The sequence below is a fragment of the Oryzias latipes genome, chromosome 7 (genome assembly GCF_053564925.1).
Source record: "Oryzias latipes strain Hd-rR chromosome 7, Olatipes_Hd-rR_3.1".
Classification (NCBI taxonomy): Eukaryota; Metazoa; Chordata; class Actinopteri; order Beloniformes; family Adrianichthyidae; genus Oryzias; species Oryzias latipes.
The window spans coordinates 35,664,960-35,683,993 of record NC_136243.1 but is presented as its reverse complement, the minus strand read 5'-3'; the positions used below and the strand labels follow the sequence as shown (position 1 = coordinate 35,683,993).

General features: G+C 48.9%; 2 protein-coding genes across 9 annotated transcripts; one reads left to right on the top strand and one right to left on the bottom strand.

The window, feature by feature from the left end:
• Positions 1-340: 340 nt before the first annotated feature.
• Positions 341-6,455, top strand: nr1h5 (nuclear receptor subfamily 1, group H, member 5). Of its 2 annotated transcripts, none has more exons than XM_023956305.2 (10): positions 341-936; positions 3,770-4,150; positions 4,226-4,366; positions 4,443-4,552; positions 4,712-4,810; positions 4,881-4,977; positions 5,565-5,681; positions 5,775-5,856; positions 5,921-6,034; positions 6,107-6,455. In XM_023956305.2, the coding sequence occupies exons 1-10, from the start codon at positions 840-842 to the stop codon at positions 6,138-6,140; spliced, it is 1,272 nt and encodes a 423-aa protein (XP_023812073.1). In that variant the 5' UTR covers positions 341-839; the 3' UTR covers positions 6,141-6,455. The 2 variants fall into 2 exon arrangements, with proteins under 2 accessions (XP_023812073.1, XP_023812072.1); XM_023956304.2 differs by having other exon boundaries at positions 5,767-5,856.
• A 48-nt stretch (positions 6,456-6,503) lies between these two features.
• On the bottom strand, positions 6,504-18,736 carry brpf3b (bromodomain and PHD finger containing, 3b). 7 transcript variants are annotated; one of them, XM_078949693.1, is made up of 13 exons: positions 18,647-18,736; positions 15,643-17,199; positions 13,542-13,698; positions 12,967-13,098; positions 12,633-12,761; positions 10,803-11,115; positions 10,283-10,573; positions 9,183-9,716; positions 8,188-8,263; positions 7,794-7,882; positions 7,621-7,715; positions 7,394-7,548; positions 6,504-7,320 (listed from the first exon to the last, which is right to left on the bottom strand). In XM_078949693.1, exons 2-13 carry the CDS (start codon positions 17,175-17,177, stop codon positions 7,137-7,139), a joined length of 3,690 nt encoding a protein of 1,229 aa, XP_078805819.1. In that variant the 5' UTR covers positions 17,178-17,199; positions 18,647-18,736; the 3' UTR covers positions 6,504-7,136. The 7 variants fall into 7 exon arrangements, with proteins under 7 accessions (XP_078805819.1, XP_011474966.1, XP_011474967.1 ...); XM_011476664.4 differs by lacking the exon at positions 18,647-18,736 and adding an exon at positions 18,018-18,335; XM_011476665.4 differs by lacking the exon at positions 18,647-18,736 and adding an exon at positions 18,014-18,292.
• Positions 18,737-19,034: the final 298 nt, after the last annotated feature.

The following is a 19,034-nucleotide window of genomic DNA, read 5'->3' as shown; positions in this document are numbered from 1 at the left end:
ACGCATGTTCCCGTGTGGGTGGTGGTCCCTCCACACACGCATGTTCCCGTGTGTGTTTGGGTGGTGGTCCTCCACACGCATGTTCCCATGTGGGTTTGGGTGGTGGTCCTCCACATACACAGATGATCCCTGCTGACCCGTTCTGGAGAGACGTTCTGAGACGGGTCGCGCCTGTACCAGTGGAGGTCCAGCGGGAGTGAGAGTCAAGGCTCTCCCTCTGACCTTCTGCCATCCACTGCTCAGTCCTGGTTCCCACAATGAGCCGGTGAAAGGGATGATGGGAGAGTGGGAGGACACCATCAATCCTCATGAGCACGCTACCCGTCAGCCGCTGCTGCTCACAGATTTACGGGCTGGCGTCTGGGTCACTCCTCCGTCTTCTTTGGGCTGCTGGGGCCTCGACTCCCTTTGCTCCATAAGCTGTCTTTGGAGGGGGCGGAGCCTCACCAACCCTTTAAATCCAACTGCTGTTCAATATTAACTGCAGCTCAAACAGAAGGCAGAGTCAACAGACTTCCAGGACGAACGGCAGAAGCTCCACCAGCCGACCCCGCTCCTGATGTGAGGTCAATCCAGACGTTGGGGCCCCAGTCCCAGCTTGTCTCCATGAGCGTCCAGACTTTCTTTTTAGGATCCCCCCCCCCCCGGGACTCTTAGGTCCTCCTCCAGCACTCCAGATCTTCAGCTGCGCTCCTCTTCCTCACTTCTCTGAAAGCTGTGAGGAACGTCAGAGACCTGAGGAGCGTCCCCTGGTCTTCCTCGTCCTTCACGTCTGCACGGATCCTGTTTGTTCGGGAGGCGGGAGACGCTCACCCCCCCCAGGAGGCTTCTCGGTCCAGATGAGAGAGTGGAGCGAACCCGAGATGAGCTTCTCGGCCGGAGGAGTCCTCTCCAGCTCTGACGGCTTCTGCTCCACGGAGCCTCTGCAGTACTACGGTGAGTCCTCAGCCGCTTCTCCTCTGCCTCACAGACCCCCCCAGAGCTTCGTTCTGGGGGGGGGGGGGGGGGGGGGGGTGTCGTCTGTCAGATCTGGCGTGTTCGTTTGGCGTCTTTGTTTTCTCGTAAGTGAGACTTCCTTTTGAACCTTTTGGGCTTTTCTGCCTTGGTTCTTGAACTCAACAGACACTGTCAGTAAAAACCGAACAAAAAACCTTTGAGGTCAACTTGAAGTTGAGTCATGACATCTGGACTTCACGTTGGAACGCTCACCGCTGACCCTGAAGACTCGGCTTCAGGACGACATCCTGGAAGAACCAGAACTTCACTGATTCGAGGGAGAAGACCACCCAGTTCTGAGAGACAGATGTTGACCCGACCCGTCAGCACCAACCAAGAGAAAGCTAAACTACTGAAAAGTTCCTGGAGCTCTCACTGAGGGTTCCCTGGGGGGCTGATGGACAGATCTTCCCTGGGGGGGGGGGGGGGGGGGGGGGGGTGATGCTCCCCAAAGACGTGAGCTGTGACCCTCAGAATAAACATGATGAAGATGAAAGCCTGAAAACGGGTCCTTTGGAACATCTATGTCTCTGCAGCTCAAACCATCCTCTCTTTTTGCCGTTTCCCCCCCGTCAGCTGTTGCTGGGGGGGGGTCAGCCTCCCCGCACGTGGGAGGCAGAGCGTCCTCCACAGGCTCTATTTATAATGTCCCCATCATCAACAAACTGTCCCTGCTGTTGGGGGGTGAGGAGTGTTTAGACAGCGTTCAGATGGTTTACAAACAGCTCTGTCACACGCCGGGAAGGCCCCGCCCACCCGGCCAGAGGGGTCTGATGGAGACGAGAAACATCTGGACTGAGAGTCACAGAATGGTTCCAGGAGAGTCCAGAACACTTCCCGTCTATCGGATCCTTCAGACATGCCCAGGAACGTTCTGGACCTTTAAAGGTTCTGGAAGGTCCTCCTTCATCATCCGTCGCTTTAACCCGGGTCAGACTGTGACGTCAACTAGAGATCCGTGTTGCTGCTGGATAATCCACAAAAACCCCAAACTGAGTCCTGATTCCTGCTTCTAATCCTGGTTTTTCTGATCTTTCCCAGTAAATCTGTTATAAAAACCAGAATTTCTGTCCTTACTGTGATGAATGAAGGATCTTGTTACCATGACAACAAAACACCAGGGGGAGGGGGTTTCTGTCTAAAGATGTATAGCTGTTTTTTTAAAGAAATCACATTTGAATTTTAAAATCCTGAATTTTAAAGTCGGATTCTCCTCAAAGATCATTTAAAAATGTTAGATTTCTTTTTGAAAATAAAGTCTCCAGAGTTCAGTCAGAAAACTCTGACGAGTCCAAAGCTGACCTGGAAAACTCCGATCCAGGCTGATCAGAACTACTTTACTTATCTCATCAAAGTAGAACAGCCAGCGAAGCTCAGATTTGACCGTCACCATGGCAACAGCTAAATAGATATCAGTGGACCTGAAACTAAGAATTCAATAGAAAGGCAGAGGCAAAGTCATCAATAGAAACTAGTGATTGATCCTGATCAACCAGACCTCAGATCATGAAAGTGGGATTCATGGAAATCCCACGGATCACAGAAAACGAGAAGCCTTCGTCTACCTGAGCAGACCTTCTCAGAGTCTTCCTCACTCACAGAAGATGAAGAGGCTAAAGAACTTAGAAAAGCTTTGATCCTGAGGAGCATCTGCAGGATGACGTCAGGATCGTGAATCCGATCGGAATTCAGGGAATGAGTGAAGCTCAGTGGGAGGAGCCAGAACTGTTCCTGACCAGGTGAGGCTCACTCACTCGCAGCTCTCTGACACTCCAGCAGGAACATCTCAGGATGTCCACCGTCTGATTCCCTCCTGCTTTGGTAGTTTCCATGGAGACGTGCCGGTTTCTGTTCTTCAGGAGGTTCTGACGGGTCGTTCAGCTCGCTGCTGCTCAGTCACCAGGTTCCTCTTATCCATTTTTACCTTCAAAAGTAGGAGGAAGCTCCAACCCAGAAGGTCCGAGGTGACCTTCAGAAACAGCAAACATGGAAGATTCAGGAATTCAGGTGGAGGTCAGTTGTACAAGCTCCGCCCCCTCCTGTGCTGGCTCCTGTGAGCCGTCAGTTCAAAGGAAAAACTCAGCCTTTCTAAGTACAACCCCTCTCTGCCTCTGGGACCCCCACCCCGTGGGTGGGCCTTCTTTTTCATCAGTGCAGGTCCCACAGGAGTCCGCTTGGATTTTCACATGTTTCCTTCGGGGAGGGGGTGTGGCCTGAACTGCTCTCCAGGAAGATCGGCCTTCCGAGACCATCGAGCACCTTTGAAGTTCTCAGCTGCATCCTGTTTCAGCTGCAACAAGCTTCTCACGGCGTCCTGCAGGAGCAGCAGGAAACCGCCATGTCTGCGGCGCCGTGGCGGGTTCCTGCTGCTCCACTTCCCTGCAGACATGACCCAGAACCTGGCAGAAACGGGTCTTCAGCACAGATTGTTTCTGGTTTTCTACTGTTGTCGGTGAAGGTTGTGGCTTCCCGACCCGCTGACCTCCTGAACTGAACGGGTTTTAGGGCTGGAAGCAGTTTCTCCATCCTCACTCTGTGGTCTTTTCATGTTCTGGCTCCATTTCCTCCCATTTGAGACCAACTCAGAAAATAACATTTTTATTTCTCATACTTTTTTGGAAACTGGGATTTGGGGATTTTTGTGATTGTCGGCTGCAGATTTGCAGAAACTGAAGAATTTGTGTTTAAATCCAAAACGGATTCAGTGAAAACACACGACGGTGATTCTTAAACCATCTACTGATCTGGATTTCTGGCTCCTTTTCTCCTGCAGACCTGCTGCCCGACCCTCTTGGCTGTCCGCTGCAGGACCCAGATCTCCAGCTGCTCCCGTTCAGCCAGCAGCAGCACCACCCTGCAAACCTGCCCTTGTCCTTTCACAGCGCTCCACCCTCCTCCCCCTCCTCCTCCCAGCTCTGCCACCCATCGTACCACCCTTCATACCCCGTCTGCCTGGTGGGGCCCTGCGAGCCGGGCCCGGAGCCCCTCTGCGGGGGCCTGGCTCAGGGGTGTGGAACCGTGGAGCTGCCCCTCGGGCGGAGGTCCCGGGTGGGAATGGGGGGCAAGAGCAGAGGCCAGGATGAGCTGTGTGTGGTTTGTGGGGATAAAGCGTCGGGGTATCACTACAACGCCCTCACCTGTGAGGGGTGTAAAGGTACCCAAGGTCACCTGTTGGCTTTTGTTTGGATTCAAACCTAGGTGAGCTGCTGATGCCCCCCCCCCCCCACAGGTTTCTTCCGGCGCAGCGTGACCAAAAAGGCCGTTTACCGCTGCAAGAGCGGCGGCAGCTGCGAGATGGACATGTACATGAGGAGGAAGTGCCAGGACTGCCGGCTCCGGAAGTGCCGCGCGGTGGGGATGCTGGCGGAGTGTGAGGACGTCTGCCTCCGTGCACAAACCTGGAAACACGAACCCGCGGCTGAAACTGTGATTTCTGAACCTCGCAGGCCTCCTTACAGAAGTGCAGTGCCAGTCCAAGCGCCTGAGGAAGGGGATCAAGGAGGAGGACAGAGCAGGAAGCAGGAGCCTGACTTCCACTGTCAGACTACCTGGACAGGTAAAACACAGGATGCTTTCCTGTTGGCCACTAAAGCCACACCCACACAGCACACACAGGTGGAGTTTTAGCATCTGTGCCAATCACAGTAAATACGTCAGACAGGAAGTACTTCCTTCCAAACCTAAACCTGACTGTTCTGCCCTCCACCTGCTCCAGGCTCCGCCCACCAGCTTGAACAGAGAGGAGAGGTGCTTGGTGGACAGGATGGTGGAGGCGCAGCGCTTCTGCAGGGATCAGGGAGACGGCGGCTGGACGGTAGGTCAGCGGAAAGCTTGACGTCCACACAGTTCCTCCGCTGTCCTTACGGTTGCCGTGACTGCGGCAGGTCTCTGAGTGGGCGTGGTCAGAGGACGGGGGAGGCATGCCTGCTGCGGTGTCGCCACAACTCCACAAGCTGCTGCAGTTTGCCAGGACGGTGCCAGGTACCTTCAGCCTTCACCCTCCACCCGGTGAGAGAGAATGCAGGTAGAGGCGCGCCTGCTGGGAGGGAAGCAGCAGGCGCGCCTCTATTCTGACGTAACAGTTTAAAGACGTCCAGAAAAACATCTGCCAGCAGGTGAGGGGAGGATTTCCAACGCCAGGTGGGGGTCCCTGATGGAGGTGGAGGTCTGCTGTTCGTGGCGTCTGTGATGTCATATTTATGCCGCCATGTTGCAAATCAAAATATATATATTTTTTTCCCTCCACTTTTTCCTTTGCTTTCAACAGTTTTATTTTTGCTCAGAAAATACATTTCCGTTTGCAACACAAATGTTTTCCGTCTCTTTGTTTCTCATCTCACTCTTTTCCTATCTTTGCTTTTGTTCTCACAAGTTTCCGGGTTTTTTCTTGTCCAACAGCTGAGAGCTAAATCAAAGATAACACAACGCATACGAAAACATTTGTGTTGCAAACAGAAATGTATTTGAAAGCAAATCTTTCGTGTTTTCATTTGCAGCTTAGAACATTTTGCAGCGTGGTGGCATAAATATCACTCCATACTTCTGCTGGTGTTTCCCCGTGTCGGCAGGGTTTGACCTCCTGGACTTCTCGGAGCAGCACGCCCTCCTGTCCGCTTCCTGGCTGGAGCTCGTCTTCCTGCTGTCAGCTCAGCAGTTTTCCCTCAACCCATCAAGCCCCAGTCCAGGTGAGCAGACGGCGCTCAGATGACGCAGCCTGACCTGCAGAAACCCCGTGCACAGAAAGCACGGTCTGATTGTCCTGGTCGTCAGCTCTGCAGCTCTTCGGCGTTTCCGCACAGAGCTGGTTCAGACACGCAGACGCCACGGACCACATGGCGGGGAGGGCGCCGACGTCCTCAGGTGAGCTCAGAAATCCTCCTCCAGAAAGGGAAAAACTTTCTGATGGACTTCCTGGTGTGAACAGGAAGCAGCGAGGAACTCCGCAGGCCCGTGCTGGGTTTCCTGCACAGCATGGCGGCGCTGCAGGTGACGGAGGCGGAGTATGCGCTGCTCACCGCCACAGCGCTGCTGTGTTCAGGTGAGACACCAGAACCACAGAAACCTTTAGACGATCACCTGAGCTGAAGCGGCGTTTCCTGTGCGTCTGCAGACCGAGCATCCCTGCACGCAGCCGGCTGCGTTGAGCAGATGCAGGAGCTGATCCTGGACCTGCTGTCCCGGCTGTGTGGGGCCCGGGCCGGGGCCGCACACGGGGGGGCACAGCGCTTCGGCTGCCTGCTAGGCCGACTGACGGAGCTACGAACTCTTCATCACAACCACCTCATTCTGATTAGAGGGCAGCACGGACGCCGATGAAGAGCAGACGTAGGAATGACCTCTTTGACCTTTACAGGATTATTTCTCCACGATGAAAAACATGTTTTCATATTTTTAGTTCCTGTAGACAAACTTTCAGCACCTTTATTGTTTTTTTATTCCAAATAAAGTGATGAATCCTGTTTGTTCATCTTTTACTTACATTGTTCAAAAACAGATCTGAAGAGACATTAAAAGTTCTCAGAGTTTTTAATAAATCATTTTCCAAAAAGAGGAAATACTGACAGGAGAAAATAGAAGTTATTATCACTATGTGTTGTGGGAATAAATAAAACCTTGAGTGACGGTTCGGACTTCACAAACAGTTTTCTATCAAATTTTTGTTGCAGGTTATTAAAACTTTTCATTTAAATACGTTGATCTCTGTATTTAACCAATATAGCTTTATTTCATCTTTTAAATCTTTCATAAATAAACTATCTTTCTCTGTATCAAAAAGAGGATTCAAATATAAAGAACGGCTCATTGTTGTTCGCCAAGAACCCCCCCCCCCCCCCTCTGTGACGTAACACTTGTCAGCTGATTGAAATACGCATTTAAAACAGCAACGTTAAATTAAAAGGATTTTATAATACACCTTCATCTGTACAAAAGCGCGTCGTTGAAATGTCCATGAGTTCTTTAGGAAAGCGTAGAAAAGGTCGGGTAAAAAAGACGGCAGTGATCATCTGTCGCTAGGCAGACATTCCTCCGACACTGGCAGAAAAATCCAAGACCTTCAAAAGTCCCTGACTGGGAGATACCATTCCAACAGGGGGGTTCGGCGACTTCACTTACAGCTCCGCTGTGTGGGACGCCAGTGGTTAAAAGAAGCTGGGGGCCACGAAGCAGTGGCTGTGGCTGACGCGGCTCAGGTGGATCATGGCGCGGTCGTACGCCACCTGCACGGACTTGCGGATGCTGGACTTGCGACCTTCCATAATGCGCAGCTTGTCAGCCGTGTCGTCCACACCCAGAGGGGTCACTTTGTCCCGGGGGAGCCACTGCCTGCAGAGCCGGACAGACCGGAGTGAGGTCTCTCTAAACGCTAACGGGTACCGCTGATGGCGTTGGCACTCACCACGTCCGCTTGTTGTCAAAGAACAGAACCAGGTAGAGTTTTTCATTGGCTTCCTCCTGTCTCTGCTCCCCCAGGTGGAGGACGTCCCTGGGGGGGACAGGTATGGGAACTCCGTTGTGCAGCAGGCCCTCTTGTGGCATGTCTGGATCAATGATCTGAAAAAACGCAGGGTCACGTGAGCTCAGCGTCCAGGCGGCTCCAGCTGAGGGGAAACGTTCGGTGTTTACCAGCGCCGGGTATGATGGGTATCCGCGGCATTTAGCCCACACCAGCTCCAGAGGCTCCAGCTCCACGTCCTGCTCCGGCGTCTGGCCGCCCACGCCTGAAAGACGAAACATGCGGGAGTCGCTTGATGGGAACAGAGACAGCTGCTCCAGAGAAGACAGAAACCAGAGAATACCAGAGTAATCCGAGTCTCCATTGAGCATCTCAAAGAGAGGAACTCTGGAAAGAGCCGGTTTTCCAAGGCTTCGTTTAGGGGGAGAGTTGCTGGAAGAAAAAACAGAAAACTATATTATACAGCAGTCTTCAACTCCAACGATTTTCTTTTGTCAGGAATCACAACTTTATTTTATTTATGAAAATATGACAGAACACACAAGTGTTTGAAAAGACAGAAAGCTAAAAGCACCAACCAGAGAGAACGTCCTTAATTTTCAAAATAAAATAAAAAACTAACCGAATTTCTTGTGCTTTGTTTTTCTAGCCTTGTTGATTTAGTGAAATATAGGATCAAACTACATATTTGGAGATATTTTAACCTTTGATTTACTGGTTCTGTTTGTGAGACTTACGTTTCTTTGTGCAGAACCGGACAGGACTCGGAGTCAGACCCATCGTCTTTGTGGACATTAAAGCCGTTCGTTAGTCCTGAAAGAAAACCAACTATGAATCATAAACATTAAAGAGTAAAATATGGGAGAGAAAAAAGCTCAAAAGTTCTTTAACTGCATTAGACAATAACCTAAAAATGTCCTGTGTTCTTAGGAAACAAGAAAGAACGACAAAGCTCAATTTCTACAAAAATGAGAGCAAAGTCTGAAGTAATCCAGAGGATAAATGTCTAACGTCCAGTAACAGCCGGTCGTGTTCTGGATGCATCCTGTGCTCCGTTTTAACCTGCAGTGCTGTGGGCAGCAGCAGGAAACCATCTCAAAAAGGAGGCAGCCTCACTCCTTCCTGACCGGCGTGAGCGACGCCACGCCCAGCCTCACCAACAGGGCGGCGCTCACATACAGCAGCAATTTTTTAAGTTCAGGAATGGATTTTGTAAAAAATGATTTTCTCATTTCAGACCATAAAAATGGATCCATACGTCTGACCTACTTTAGAGAAATCAAAGCAAGAATAATGCACAAAACAACACAACCAGCAGCTGTACATCCATATAAAGAATTCAGCAAAACTAAATTCATTGAATGAGTAAAGAACTTACATTTACTGTAGTCACTGATCTCCATTAGCATTGATTTGTAACAGTTGGCCCTTAAACATTTTCTTTCAAACGCAGATCTGAACTCAAGTGCAAACTTTAAGCTCAGTGTATAAAATAATTCCATTAACTTCTATTTTTTTGTTGTGACATTTGTGATTTAAACTAAAAAGTGGAACTCCATCACTTAAACTGTTTTTCCCCTGACCTTGTAAGGAAGTTACTGTGTAGAATAGATTTGGCGTTTTCTAAGTCCAGACTGATGAACGTGTTTCTTGGTCCGTCCTGAAATCTATCGCTTCTTCCCAAACAGACGGCAGCAGGAAGACAAACGGCTGTTTGACTGAAGCTTCTTACCCGTTTGCAGCGTCTGAATCCTGTCCAGCTCAGGCTCTGAGCACAGGTCCTGGGTGGACAGTTGGGACAGGGTGGGGGGTCCTGGGCTCCTCTGGGGGGTCTTGGTTGGAGTGGACAGAGGAGTAGTGGACGGGGTTGTTGAGGAGGAGTCCTGTTCATCCGGCGCTCCTTTTCCATGCCGTAAAGTCCTGTCTCTTTCTCGGAAAAGCTTGGCACCGTTTTTTGCTTTCTTAAATAATACGGACGTCCGCCGTCCCACGCCGCCGGTGGGAGGACACGGCGGAGGGTTGGACGCCACGTGACCTTCTCTGTGCAAATGTTCACACGGCGCCGCAGCCTGTTCCTGGACCTCAGAGCTGTGGGAGGGGCCGCTCGGCACGCCGCCGTCCGTCTTCGGCCGCTTGCAGGGCCAATAGGGGGGCTCCGCCGTGATGGGGCGCAGGGTGGGGGGCTCCAGAGGCGCATCCCCCCGTCGCGGAGGAGGAGCCGGGCCTGTTGGTTCCAGTGTCGGGGGGGACGTGGACTTGAGGTCTTCTGAAAGATGAGGACAGAAAACTTTATTTCAGCCAGAGTGAGTGTGAAATGGCGGCGGGGGTGCAATGCGGTGGCGCTGAATTCACACGTCAGGGCGTCGGAGCTAACCGGCACCCAAAGTTGGAGAGTTGGGGAAAACATGGAGGACCGTTTCTGTCAGCAAACGATAATGCTCTCACAACTGTACAGCAGCAACATGGCAGAATGACACGTCCTCTGAGTCACGACTGTCATCATCATGCTTTGCTGTCGTCTGTCAGGCGTGTGGTCAGAGGTGGGATGGTACATGGCATGACTGCATGTGGCCAATGGAGAGTGGTGAGTCCATGGGAGGGATGCAGAGAGGAGGCGCAGACACTGGGAGAGAGGAGGCCAACCAGACTCTGTGGGCCCCTACTTACTAGACTGGAGACAGTGGGGTGGTTGGGGTTGGTGCGTGGGGGGGGCCCTGGCTCAATTACCTGAGGACAATGTTCCATTAGCTCATGTTCACAAGCGGGTCTCAGTGGCGTCAAAGGCTCGTGCTTCGGAGACATCATTCTGTCGTAAACGTGCGTCTTTCTCACCTTTGTCGGAGGACAAACGGCCGTTCTCTGTCTTTGCTTCTTTTTCATCACCGTCCTCTTCATCGTCGTCCTCCTCCTCCTCCTTAAAATGGCCGTTAAGGAGGCTGTGCCGGGGGGGCTGACCCTGCCTGTAGCGAATGCTGTTGATCTCACGGCGGAGGAGGCGCATGCGTCGAGTTCGGGCGCCGCTGCACCGCATGGAGGTGACGAAGTCCAGCTTCTCCAGGAGCTCCTTCAGCTGCTCGTCCGCGCTCATGTGGAGTCTGTTCCTGGGATCCAGCGCGCTGTCGACTGAGCGCAGCCAGGCGTTAGTCCCACCGCAGGATCACAAAACACATGTCCAAAGGCAGCGGGACACTTTCAGCAGCTGTACTGAAAAGACTTCAGAGCTGAAGCAGTCCAATTTACAAGCCACAAGAAATCAATCAAAACTAGTCTTCAACCAAAAAAGACGACTTCTATCAAACTCAGGTTGCATCTGGTCCAAAAGACAAAAAAAAAGCTCATGTCGGTGTCTTACCGTCCTCCCAGGTGCAGCTGTAGAAGTCTCTCTTCTGGGGAGACTCTGGGAGGTGCATGCCAGTGTCCAGGTCCAGGCCGATGTTTGTGGCTTGTCGTTGAGCGTGACGCAGAATGGCGCCCCCTAGGTCCCGGAGATGTAGCGCAGCCCTGTGGAAGACGGTGTCCCTGGCGTTGTAGAGGAGGCAGTTGGACACCATGAGGTTGAAGTCGGCCTCCAGTTCGGACACTGAGCAGTAGAGATGGCTTTCCAGCTTGGAGCGCATGGTGGTGAAGTCCATGGGATGGCTGATAAACTCCAGGTAGTCAGGAACCTGAAAACAAACCAAAGCTGCTCAGGAGAATGAAGACAAATGAAGAAAGAAGAGCTTAGTTTTCTTTTGTCAAAAGTCATTGAGGATAAAATAAACAAACCCATCAACGGAACCCTGAGGACCGCCAGCAGGTGAACAGGGTGCTGTGGCTTCAGTTAGCCACCAGGTGTCCCTGTTCTCTGTTGGATTGAAGCCTCAAAGTTGATCTTGTTCCTCTTGTCATTTCCGAGCCATTTGACCTACTTTTGAGATCTCTCACTGATGTTTTGTGCCCCGGAACAACAACAAACTTCAAAAAGAGTCGGACTTTGAGCTGCAGAAGTTTTCCTAAAGTCTCAAAGATGCTGCACTTTGAGGGATTCATGTTTAGACCAACACGCATTTAGAAAAGCTAACCTTTTCTGCATGATTTTACTGTGGTTTTGAATTTAAAATACTCATTTTCCATAACATGTCTAAGTTTCCGCTAAATTAAATTCATGTTATTTATAAAGAACTTATATTGTAAAACATTATTCTAACTTAAGGTTTTTATTCCAGTGCTGAGCAGGGCAAGAGCGGTCAACCTTTGATCAGAGGGAGGCGGGTTTGGTTGCCGTTCGACCTTCATATGTACCAAAGTGTCCTTGGGCAAGACACATTCTGAACTTCCTGCTCCCCATCAGTGTGTGTTGGGCTTTGATAACGACCGAGGACATTAAATGATAATAGTTCATCTGATCATAGTTCTGCTTTCTGGTGGGAACTCAAACATCTTCACACCTGCATCCTAACGTCTGAACAGCTCTTTCTTCTTGTTCTTAATGGCAGAAGAAAGCGGTCTCGCCGTCACATTTTCCTCTGAGGGAAAGCTGTGTGTGTGTGTGTGTGTGTGCATCACTTTTGCAGCCAGAAACAGGAAAATATCATTTAATGTTGTTAAAAGCTGGTCAATAATGTCTAATGGCAGTTCAAATCCCCACTGTAAACACTGTAATAATAGATGATCACATATGTAAACTAAACCAGCTAATGAACATCTGATCCGAGATGACCTTTGACCCCAAAGTCTTTGAAATTACTGCCTGCAACCCACTGATTTCCGTGACGGTGATTAGCAGAGGCAAACATGAACTCTGAAGTTCAGCATCTCCACCGGATCTATTCCGTTTCCATCAGCTCAGAATGTGAGGCTGCATGAATACTTTTTATCATTCGGGTCGTGTTTTCCACTGCACTTGTAAAGCCCTCATTAGCTCCCACACAAACACACACACTATGCAGCTCAAACTGAGGACAGAGGGTCTGGCCTCAGAAGACTTCCATGTGTAACTGCACTACATAGATTTGAACCACCAACCCTCCAGCTCTGAGCCACAGTATGCATCCTACAGCCAGCATGCCAGCCAGGCAGCAGTGATTGAAACAAAGGAAAATGAATGCAGCCCAGACCGTCTGAACTCGGTTACACGTGACTGAACCTCGTCAGGAAAACGGCAACGAGCAAAGACTGACAACGTTTACATTTGTAATCCTACTTCTTTTATGCAAACTGGCTGGCCAAAAATGTGGGCTGTGTCCTTCTCTTGAAGTTGGTCCAGAGTTGTACGAAGCAGCATCAGCATCGGAGTCAGCTGCATCTCCAGAGCTGCCTGCTGAACTTTGACCTGCAAAGACCACAGAGCACGACCGTTTAGGAGGAGAGCAGCTATTCACCAAATACTAAAACCTGCTGGGAACACATGAGGAACTACAGCTTTCCTCACTAAACCTGGCTTACTTTATTATTATTTATGTTCTGATTTCCATTTCAAGACCAAAATCTAAGGTCTGACTGTGGTCGTTGTAGTGAATCCATGTACGCTGTCTTACCTGCTCTCGTTTGAGTTTTTCTCTCTTGCGGATCAGCTCCACCAGCAGCCGCGCCTTTTCCAGATCATGCCGCAGCTTCTGCCAGTATCTCAGAGCTTCTCGTGCCGCAGAAATCTTTTCGTCCACTTCAGGCTACAGAGGAGAATTCGCTTTAGAGCCACAAACCTTTTTGTACAGCAATCAGTTTTTCCTGTTTTCTTTAAAACATTAAAGGGCCTAGATGATGCAAAATCAAGTTTTAGAGCTTTTAGAGCTTTACAGTGTTTTATAAAGTTAATTTCTCAGAAAAACAACCCCAAAGCGGTATTTTGAGCTGAGGATTCCTCTAAAAACCGGGGGGGGGGGGGTAAATCCACCAAATGGTTCCTGAGTGCGGCTGTGTCTGCAGCTCACTGCTTCCCCAGGGGAGGGGTCAAATGCGGAGAACAACTTTTGCACACCTAGGTGTGTGTCAGATGCTGGGACTTTATCTTTACATTACTGACAACGCGTAATATTTTATCTCCCGTTTACTCTTGAGAAAAGCATGAAAAAGGCCCTTTAACAGTCTGGTAGCCTAACATTTTTGGCCAGACCTGCTCTATATTCCTTTGGGGATGGACATTCGAGTGCAGGCGCCGGACCAGCGCCACGCCGTTTCTTGACTGGCGCTTCAGTCGCCAATAGTAATACAAGCGCTGTATGAAGTGGTTCTTCCTTTGGAGGAAGATTCCTTTGCATATGCTATTCAACCTGAACAAGAGAAAACAGCAAACACACATTTTTAGCATTTTCAGCACATCAGACGTTTACATTGAACATCGCAGCTTCTACAGAATGGGTTATAACAGGGGTCGGCAACCGGCGGCTCTTTCCTCCCTGAGCTGCGGTTCTCTGTGTTTTTGTAAAATAACTATCATGTTCTAAGATAGTCGTGGTGCCTTTAACACCATCGGGTAGCGTAAGCGGGCAGGAGGAAGACAGCAGCAGGAGCGTCTGCAGCTGTGAGTGCGGACCAGTCTATTATGGGATGGATGGAAAGTTCTTCTGGTACCTGGTAGGGGTCACATGGACACCCCAAAAAAGCCCGTTTTTTTCTCCTAGACTAAAACCACCCATTTCCGCGTAAAATTAAATACATTTTTGTTAGGGCGCCCCTACATTCCTGTCAACTATCTGCTTCGATGACCGTATGTTGCGTTGTCTGTGTGGAACAAGCTGGGGGAGGGGGGGGGGGGGGTTGCACGCAGGAGAAAACAACTTGGAGCTGCAGAGGTGTGAACAGGTAGAGAGACGGGGGCGGGGCTTAGACTCACCGCTTATGATTCCAGACCCGCAACAAACTAAAAGCTGCTTTCTAATAAAAAATAGTTCTCATCCATTAAATTAATTTACTTTACTGGGTTTAGGGCTGCCCAGTGGTACAGTGGTTAGCATTCTTGCCTCACCGCAATTAGGCCCCCAGTTCAAGTCCCAGCAGGGGGACCTTTCTGTGTGGAGTTTGCATGTTCCCCCCGTGTACGCGTGGGTTTTCTCCGGGGTCTCCGGCTTCCTCCCACCATCCAAAAACATGCTTCATAGGTTAATTGGCAACTCTAAATTGTCCATAATTGTGAGAATGATTGGGTGTGTGATTGTGTCTGCAACAGACTAGCGATCTGTCCAGGGTGTCCCCCGCCTTCGGCCACAAGTGGCTGGGATAGGCTCCAGCAGCCCCGTGACCCCAAAAGGGACAAAATGGGAGAAGATGAATGAATTTATTGCGTTTACTGGATTTAAAGGGAAAAAAATAGAAAGGAGTCCACATCAAAGTGAATTTATTTCCATCATCTCACTCATCAAACACCTCTGGGTGTTTGACAGACGGAAAAGTCTATTCAAGGTTGTGTAAACTGGACAAAAGATCAAAGGAAACATAGCGCTCATAATTAATTAAAATAAATAATTAAATAAATATCCTGACAGCATTTTGAATCAATACAAGTATCACCAAATGAACTATCGTGTATCCTATATATATTTCGGCGAAACAGTTTTTTTTCTAACACCCGTAGTGTTGCGGCTCCCTGTGCTTTCATTTCTGTGGGAAACTCCAAAATGAGTGGTACAGGTTGCCGACCCCTGGGTTATAACAAAAACCTTTGCTTTATAACATGTACGTTTAACACTAGTCGGTTTAAACTTAGAGTGTGTCACCACTCTAATGCTTCTGAAGGACTAGAATGGTTTATTTACACAGGAAACACCGAGTCGTCCTTCATGGAGAAGATCAGCACAGTTCTGCTGCCACGTTTGAAGAGATGGAACTTATCCAGATGTCAGAGGCATTAGTTTCTTTGATGAACATCTAAAGTGAACCCACTTTAGGTGGAATATTAGTGTAATCCTTGATAGAAACACTTGACAGCTGACTGCAGGTTCCCGCTGCAGGACTGTGATCTTCTCCAGTGAATTCAGACTTTTAAACAACGTTGACAGCTGGATGTTCTCCAGGTAGTTAAAGAAAATGTGCTGACATCGAGATAAAAGGGAAAAAAGGGGTTTTGAAAATTAAACTGGACTGCAAGTTCTATTATAAACAGAAATACATGATATTGACTCTGTTCTAGATCAACCTGAAGCTGCCAGAGATCAGAATCCTGTGAACTAAACCCTCAAACTCCCAGCTGAAAACAAATAATATAGATGTAATCTGACCTGTTGGTGGGGATCTGAGGAATTGCCACCTGTAATGAACCTGTGTGTTTAGGCGATGCTTCTTCAGCCTTCTTGCCTTTCTTTTTATCACTCTTCCCATCATCTTCAGGCTTTCTGCCTTTTTTTGGCGTGGTTGGACCGACAGTGTAGGCGCTCTGTCCTCTGCTGGCCCTCCCTCGGCTCCCCACCACCCGTCCTTCAGTCTCCTCGTCTGACCCCGCGTCCTGTCCCGGCGGAGAATGGGCCTCGCAGAACGCCGTCTTCTTCACCGAGAACGTGGTTCCGTTGACGTTTGTTTCCCTCACCGGCTCAATCTTCATGAACAAACCAGCGCGCTGAGCACACGTGACGTGAAATGCCGTGTAACAGTTGGCCTTGTGACACTGGATGGATGCGCCGCGGCCTTTCTGTTTGCACAGGTAGCAGGTCAGCTTCCAGCGCGCTGGGGGAATATTACTCACTCCTTCCACTGGCTCCAGAAACACAGTGTTGGCAAAACAGACCTCGGGTATCCATATAGCACAGACCACATGGGCCCATCGGCCGTCGCTGGTTTGTTTAAAGGCGCCGCCTCGATTTGGACACAAAACACAGTCAATTGGTTTCTGAGGAGACTGCAGACAGCAGCGGCACAGCCACTGGCCCTCAGGGATGTAGGGGACCCCGTAACACTCCTGGTGCACAGCCAGGTTACAGGAGTCACAGAAGAGAATGACATTACTGTTGAGACATTCATCATCCAGGCACACACAGCAGAAGGCATCGTCATCGATAGAGCTCTGAGATGGCGCCCGGCTGCGGGCTTCGCGGTACGCCTCTTCCTCCAGCCGATCTACCAGCAGCTCAAAAGTGTCCGGTGAGATGGCCGAGGAACCGTCGGATGTTCGGCCAGCATTGACCATCTCCAACCAGGCAGTGTCTTCTTCATCCATGTCGTATTCTGCCGTTCCTTCATGCTCCTCACTGGAGGGTTCGATATAACGATAGTATGCTGCTGGTAGAGGAGGAGCTTCGACCGGTGTGAATGTCTCCTGGACACGGAACTTCGGTTCGGGGAGAGTCACATGGTTACCGTGTGATGAATGTAGCTTTTCTAAGGACTGTGGCCGAGAACTAGGGCAGTGGTTCTTGGAGGGCTGCGTTGACCTGACGGAGAAACATTTGGAGTCTTTCTTGCGACCTCTTGGTGTGATGCGTTTGCGGGTTGTTTGGGCACTGCTGGTGGGGCCTGATGACTGCTCGCTGTTCTCTTTGTTGCTGTTACACTCGCTGATGTCCTGAGCCATCATTTCGTCCTCTGTAATGACCTCCAAAGGCTCAACGATGGAAATACGGTGGAGCCTTCCATCCAATTCCACCTCCACCACTTTCTGAGCCTGAGAATAAGAAAGAGTCTCTCGGGTTGGAGACGCTTTAAGGCTATAAGGAGAAGGAGATCGCTGGCGGGCGGCTCCTCTCCCACCAATCGCTCCATTGGACCTAACATCTACTTCACCTCCTGGGCCCGCGTGGCCTTTTTGACGTTGTTTCCTCATAGGCCGCTCGTCCCACTCCTTCCTGAATAAAAAGAGATAATATCAAGCAATAAATATTAGAAAAGTATTATTTAAAAAAAAAACCTTTAGGAAAAATGTTTCCCAAATGTGAGGCAGAACTTTTGTTATGATGCTCTATATTGCAGCTTTAAAAACAGATTTTATCTGGAATTTTAAAAAACTGTCATAGAATTAAGCACTAATGCAAAAAAAACAAAAAAACACTTGTTCTGTTTGTAATTCCCCTAAATGTTTGTTGGTATGTGGCACCTAGCAACAAGGTACGATTACAAACACTATTTGACTTCAATCAGGAAGCGCTTTACATGAGAAACTACAAAGAAAACTTGGTAAAATAAAGTTAAGTAACAATAGTAGATTTTTCTGGAGCTATCGAGCATTACCGCAACAAATCATGAACATCCAATCAGCTTACAGCTAAGATTGATTGATCTGTCAAAGAGCCAATCAGAGTCACGAAAACCGCGGCGTCCACACAGTCCTTCCTAACATGTCAGCCATATTTCCAGTTCTAAACACTGTTAACTCAGACAGATTTCATTCTGACAGCACTTTAAGGAGCGATGCAGTTTTTACCAAGTTAGAATAAAATCAACGAGCTTAACGTGTCGGCTAACTGACACAAACTACTGAGGAAAACAAGCAGACTAGCCGATCTGCTAACTTTCAGCTTGACAGAATCTTGCGTTAGTTCTTGTCTTATTTTTATTTTCAAACGGTGGTTAAAAACCATTACGAGACTAAACACATGAAAGTTTAAAATCGTTCGACAACAGCGTAGAAGTTAAGAGAGCAGAACATTTCCGCTGTCTTACCTACCGACTGACAGCCGGCGCTCGGAGCCACTCTCACAGAAATGGTCGCCAAACCGGGCGCCTCCGCTACCCTCTCGGGGCTAACAGCTACCGCTAGCCCGTCTTAGTTCGCTTTTCCAGCCGGTATATTTCGTTATAACACAACACTTCTGTTTCTTCGCAAATCGGCGCCTTGGAAGCAGACAGCAGCACCCCGGACACGCAGAATACACTAATGCTATATCTGCAATATCTACGGAAGAAAGCGGTTCTTGTCGTGTAATTTTGTTACATTTACTAGCTTTTTCAGCTAGTTAGCTAGCTGTTTGGGGATTTGCGCTTCACAAGCCAAAATAAAACAACTTCCGGTTGTGGGTTATAAAATAATTTCATTTTAACTTTAGCTTGGAAGGTTCCTCACTTTAATGCGCCTTAAAACTACAAACTAAATGAAATAAGATACCAGTTTTATTATTTAATAACTTAATACATAAGAAGTAGAAAGAAACACAAATCGCAGTAATCGAAGGGTGCAACCAAAAGCCCAAAAAAAAGTATGTATATAGTGAAATAAATAGGCAAACACATTCAAGCACATAAACCTACATATGGGGTTCAAAAAACATTCATCACATTCTAACAACAAAAATATACCTTAATCTGGGAAGGCTGCGGACGTTAAAAATGCCTTTTATTATGTAGCTTTATTTTGACAGCGGGGCTCCTTTGCTTCCGCTCGGAAACTTGCGGACATTGTTACGCTAACTTGATGAAACCGGATTGGTAAAAGTTCACGAAACCCATCTGACGTCACCAGTCATTTCTTTTCGCGCGCAACTGCTTCGCGGCATCGGCCACGAGCAGCTGGATCGACCCGTTTTTCTATTTAAATTTTGGTTAATTTATAACCCAAACACGTTTGTCTGCACTGATCATTGTTAAAATTATTTTTATTTTCTCTCTTTGTTATTTCATGAGGATTTAACAAACAATTATGGCATGGCCAACTTTCACATTATTATTATGGGATGTTGAAACAACA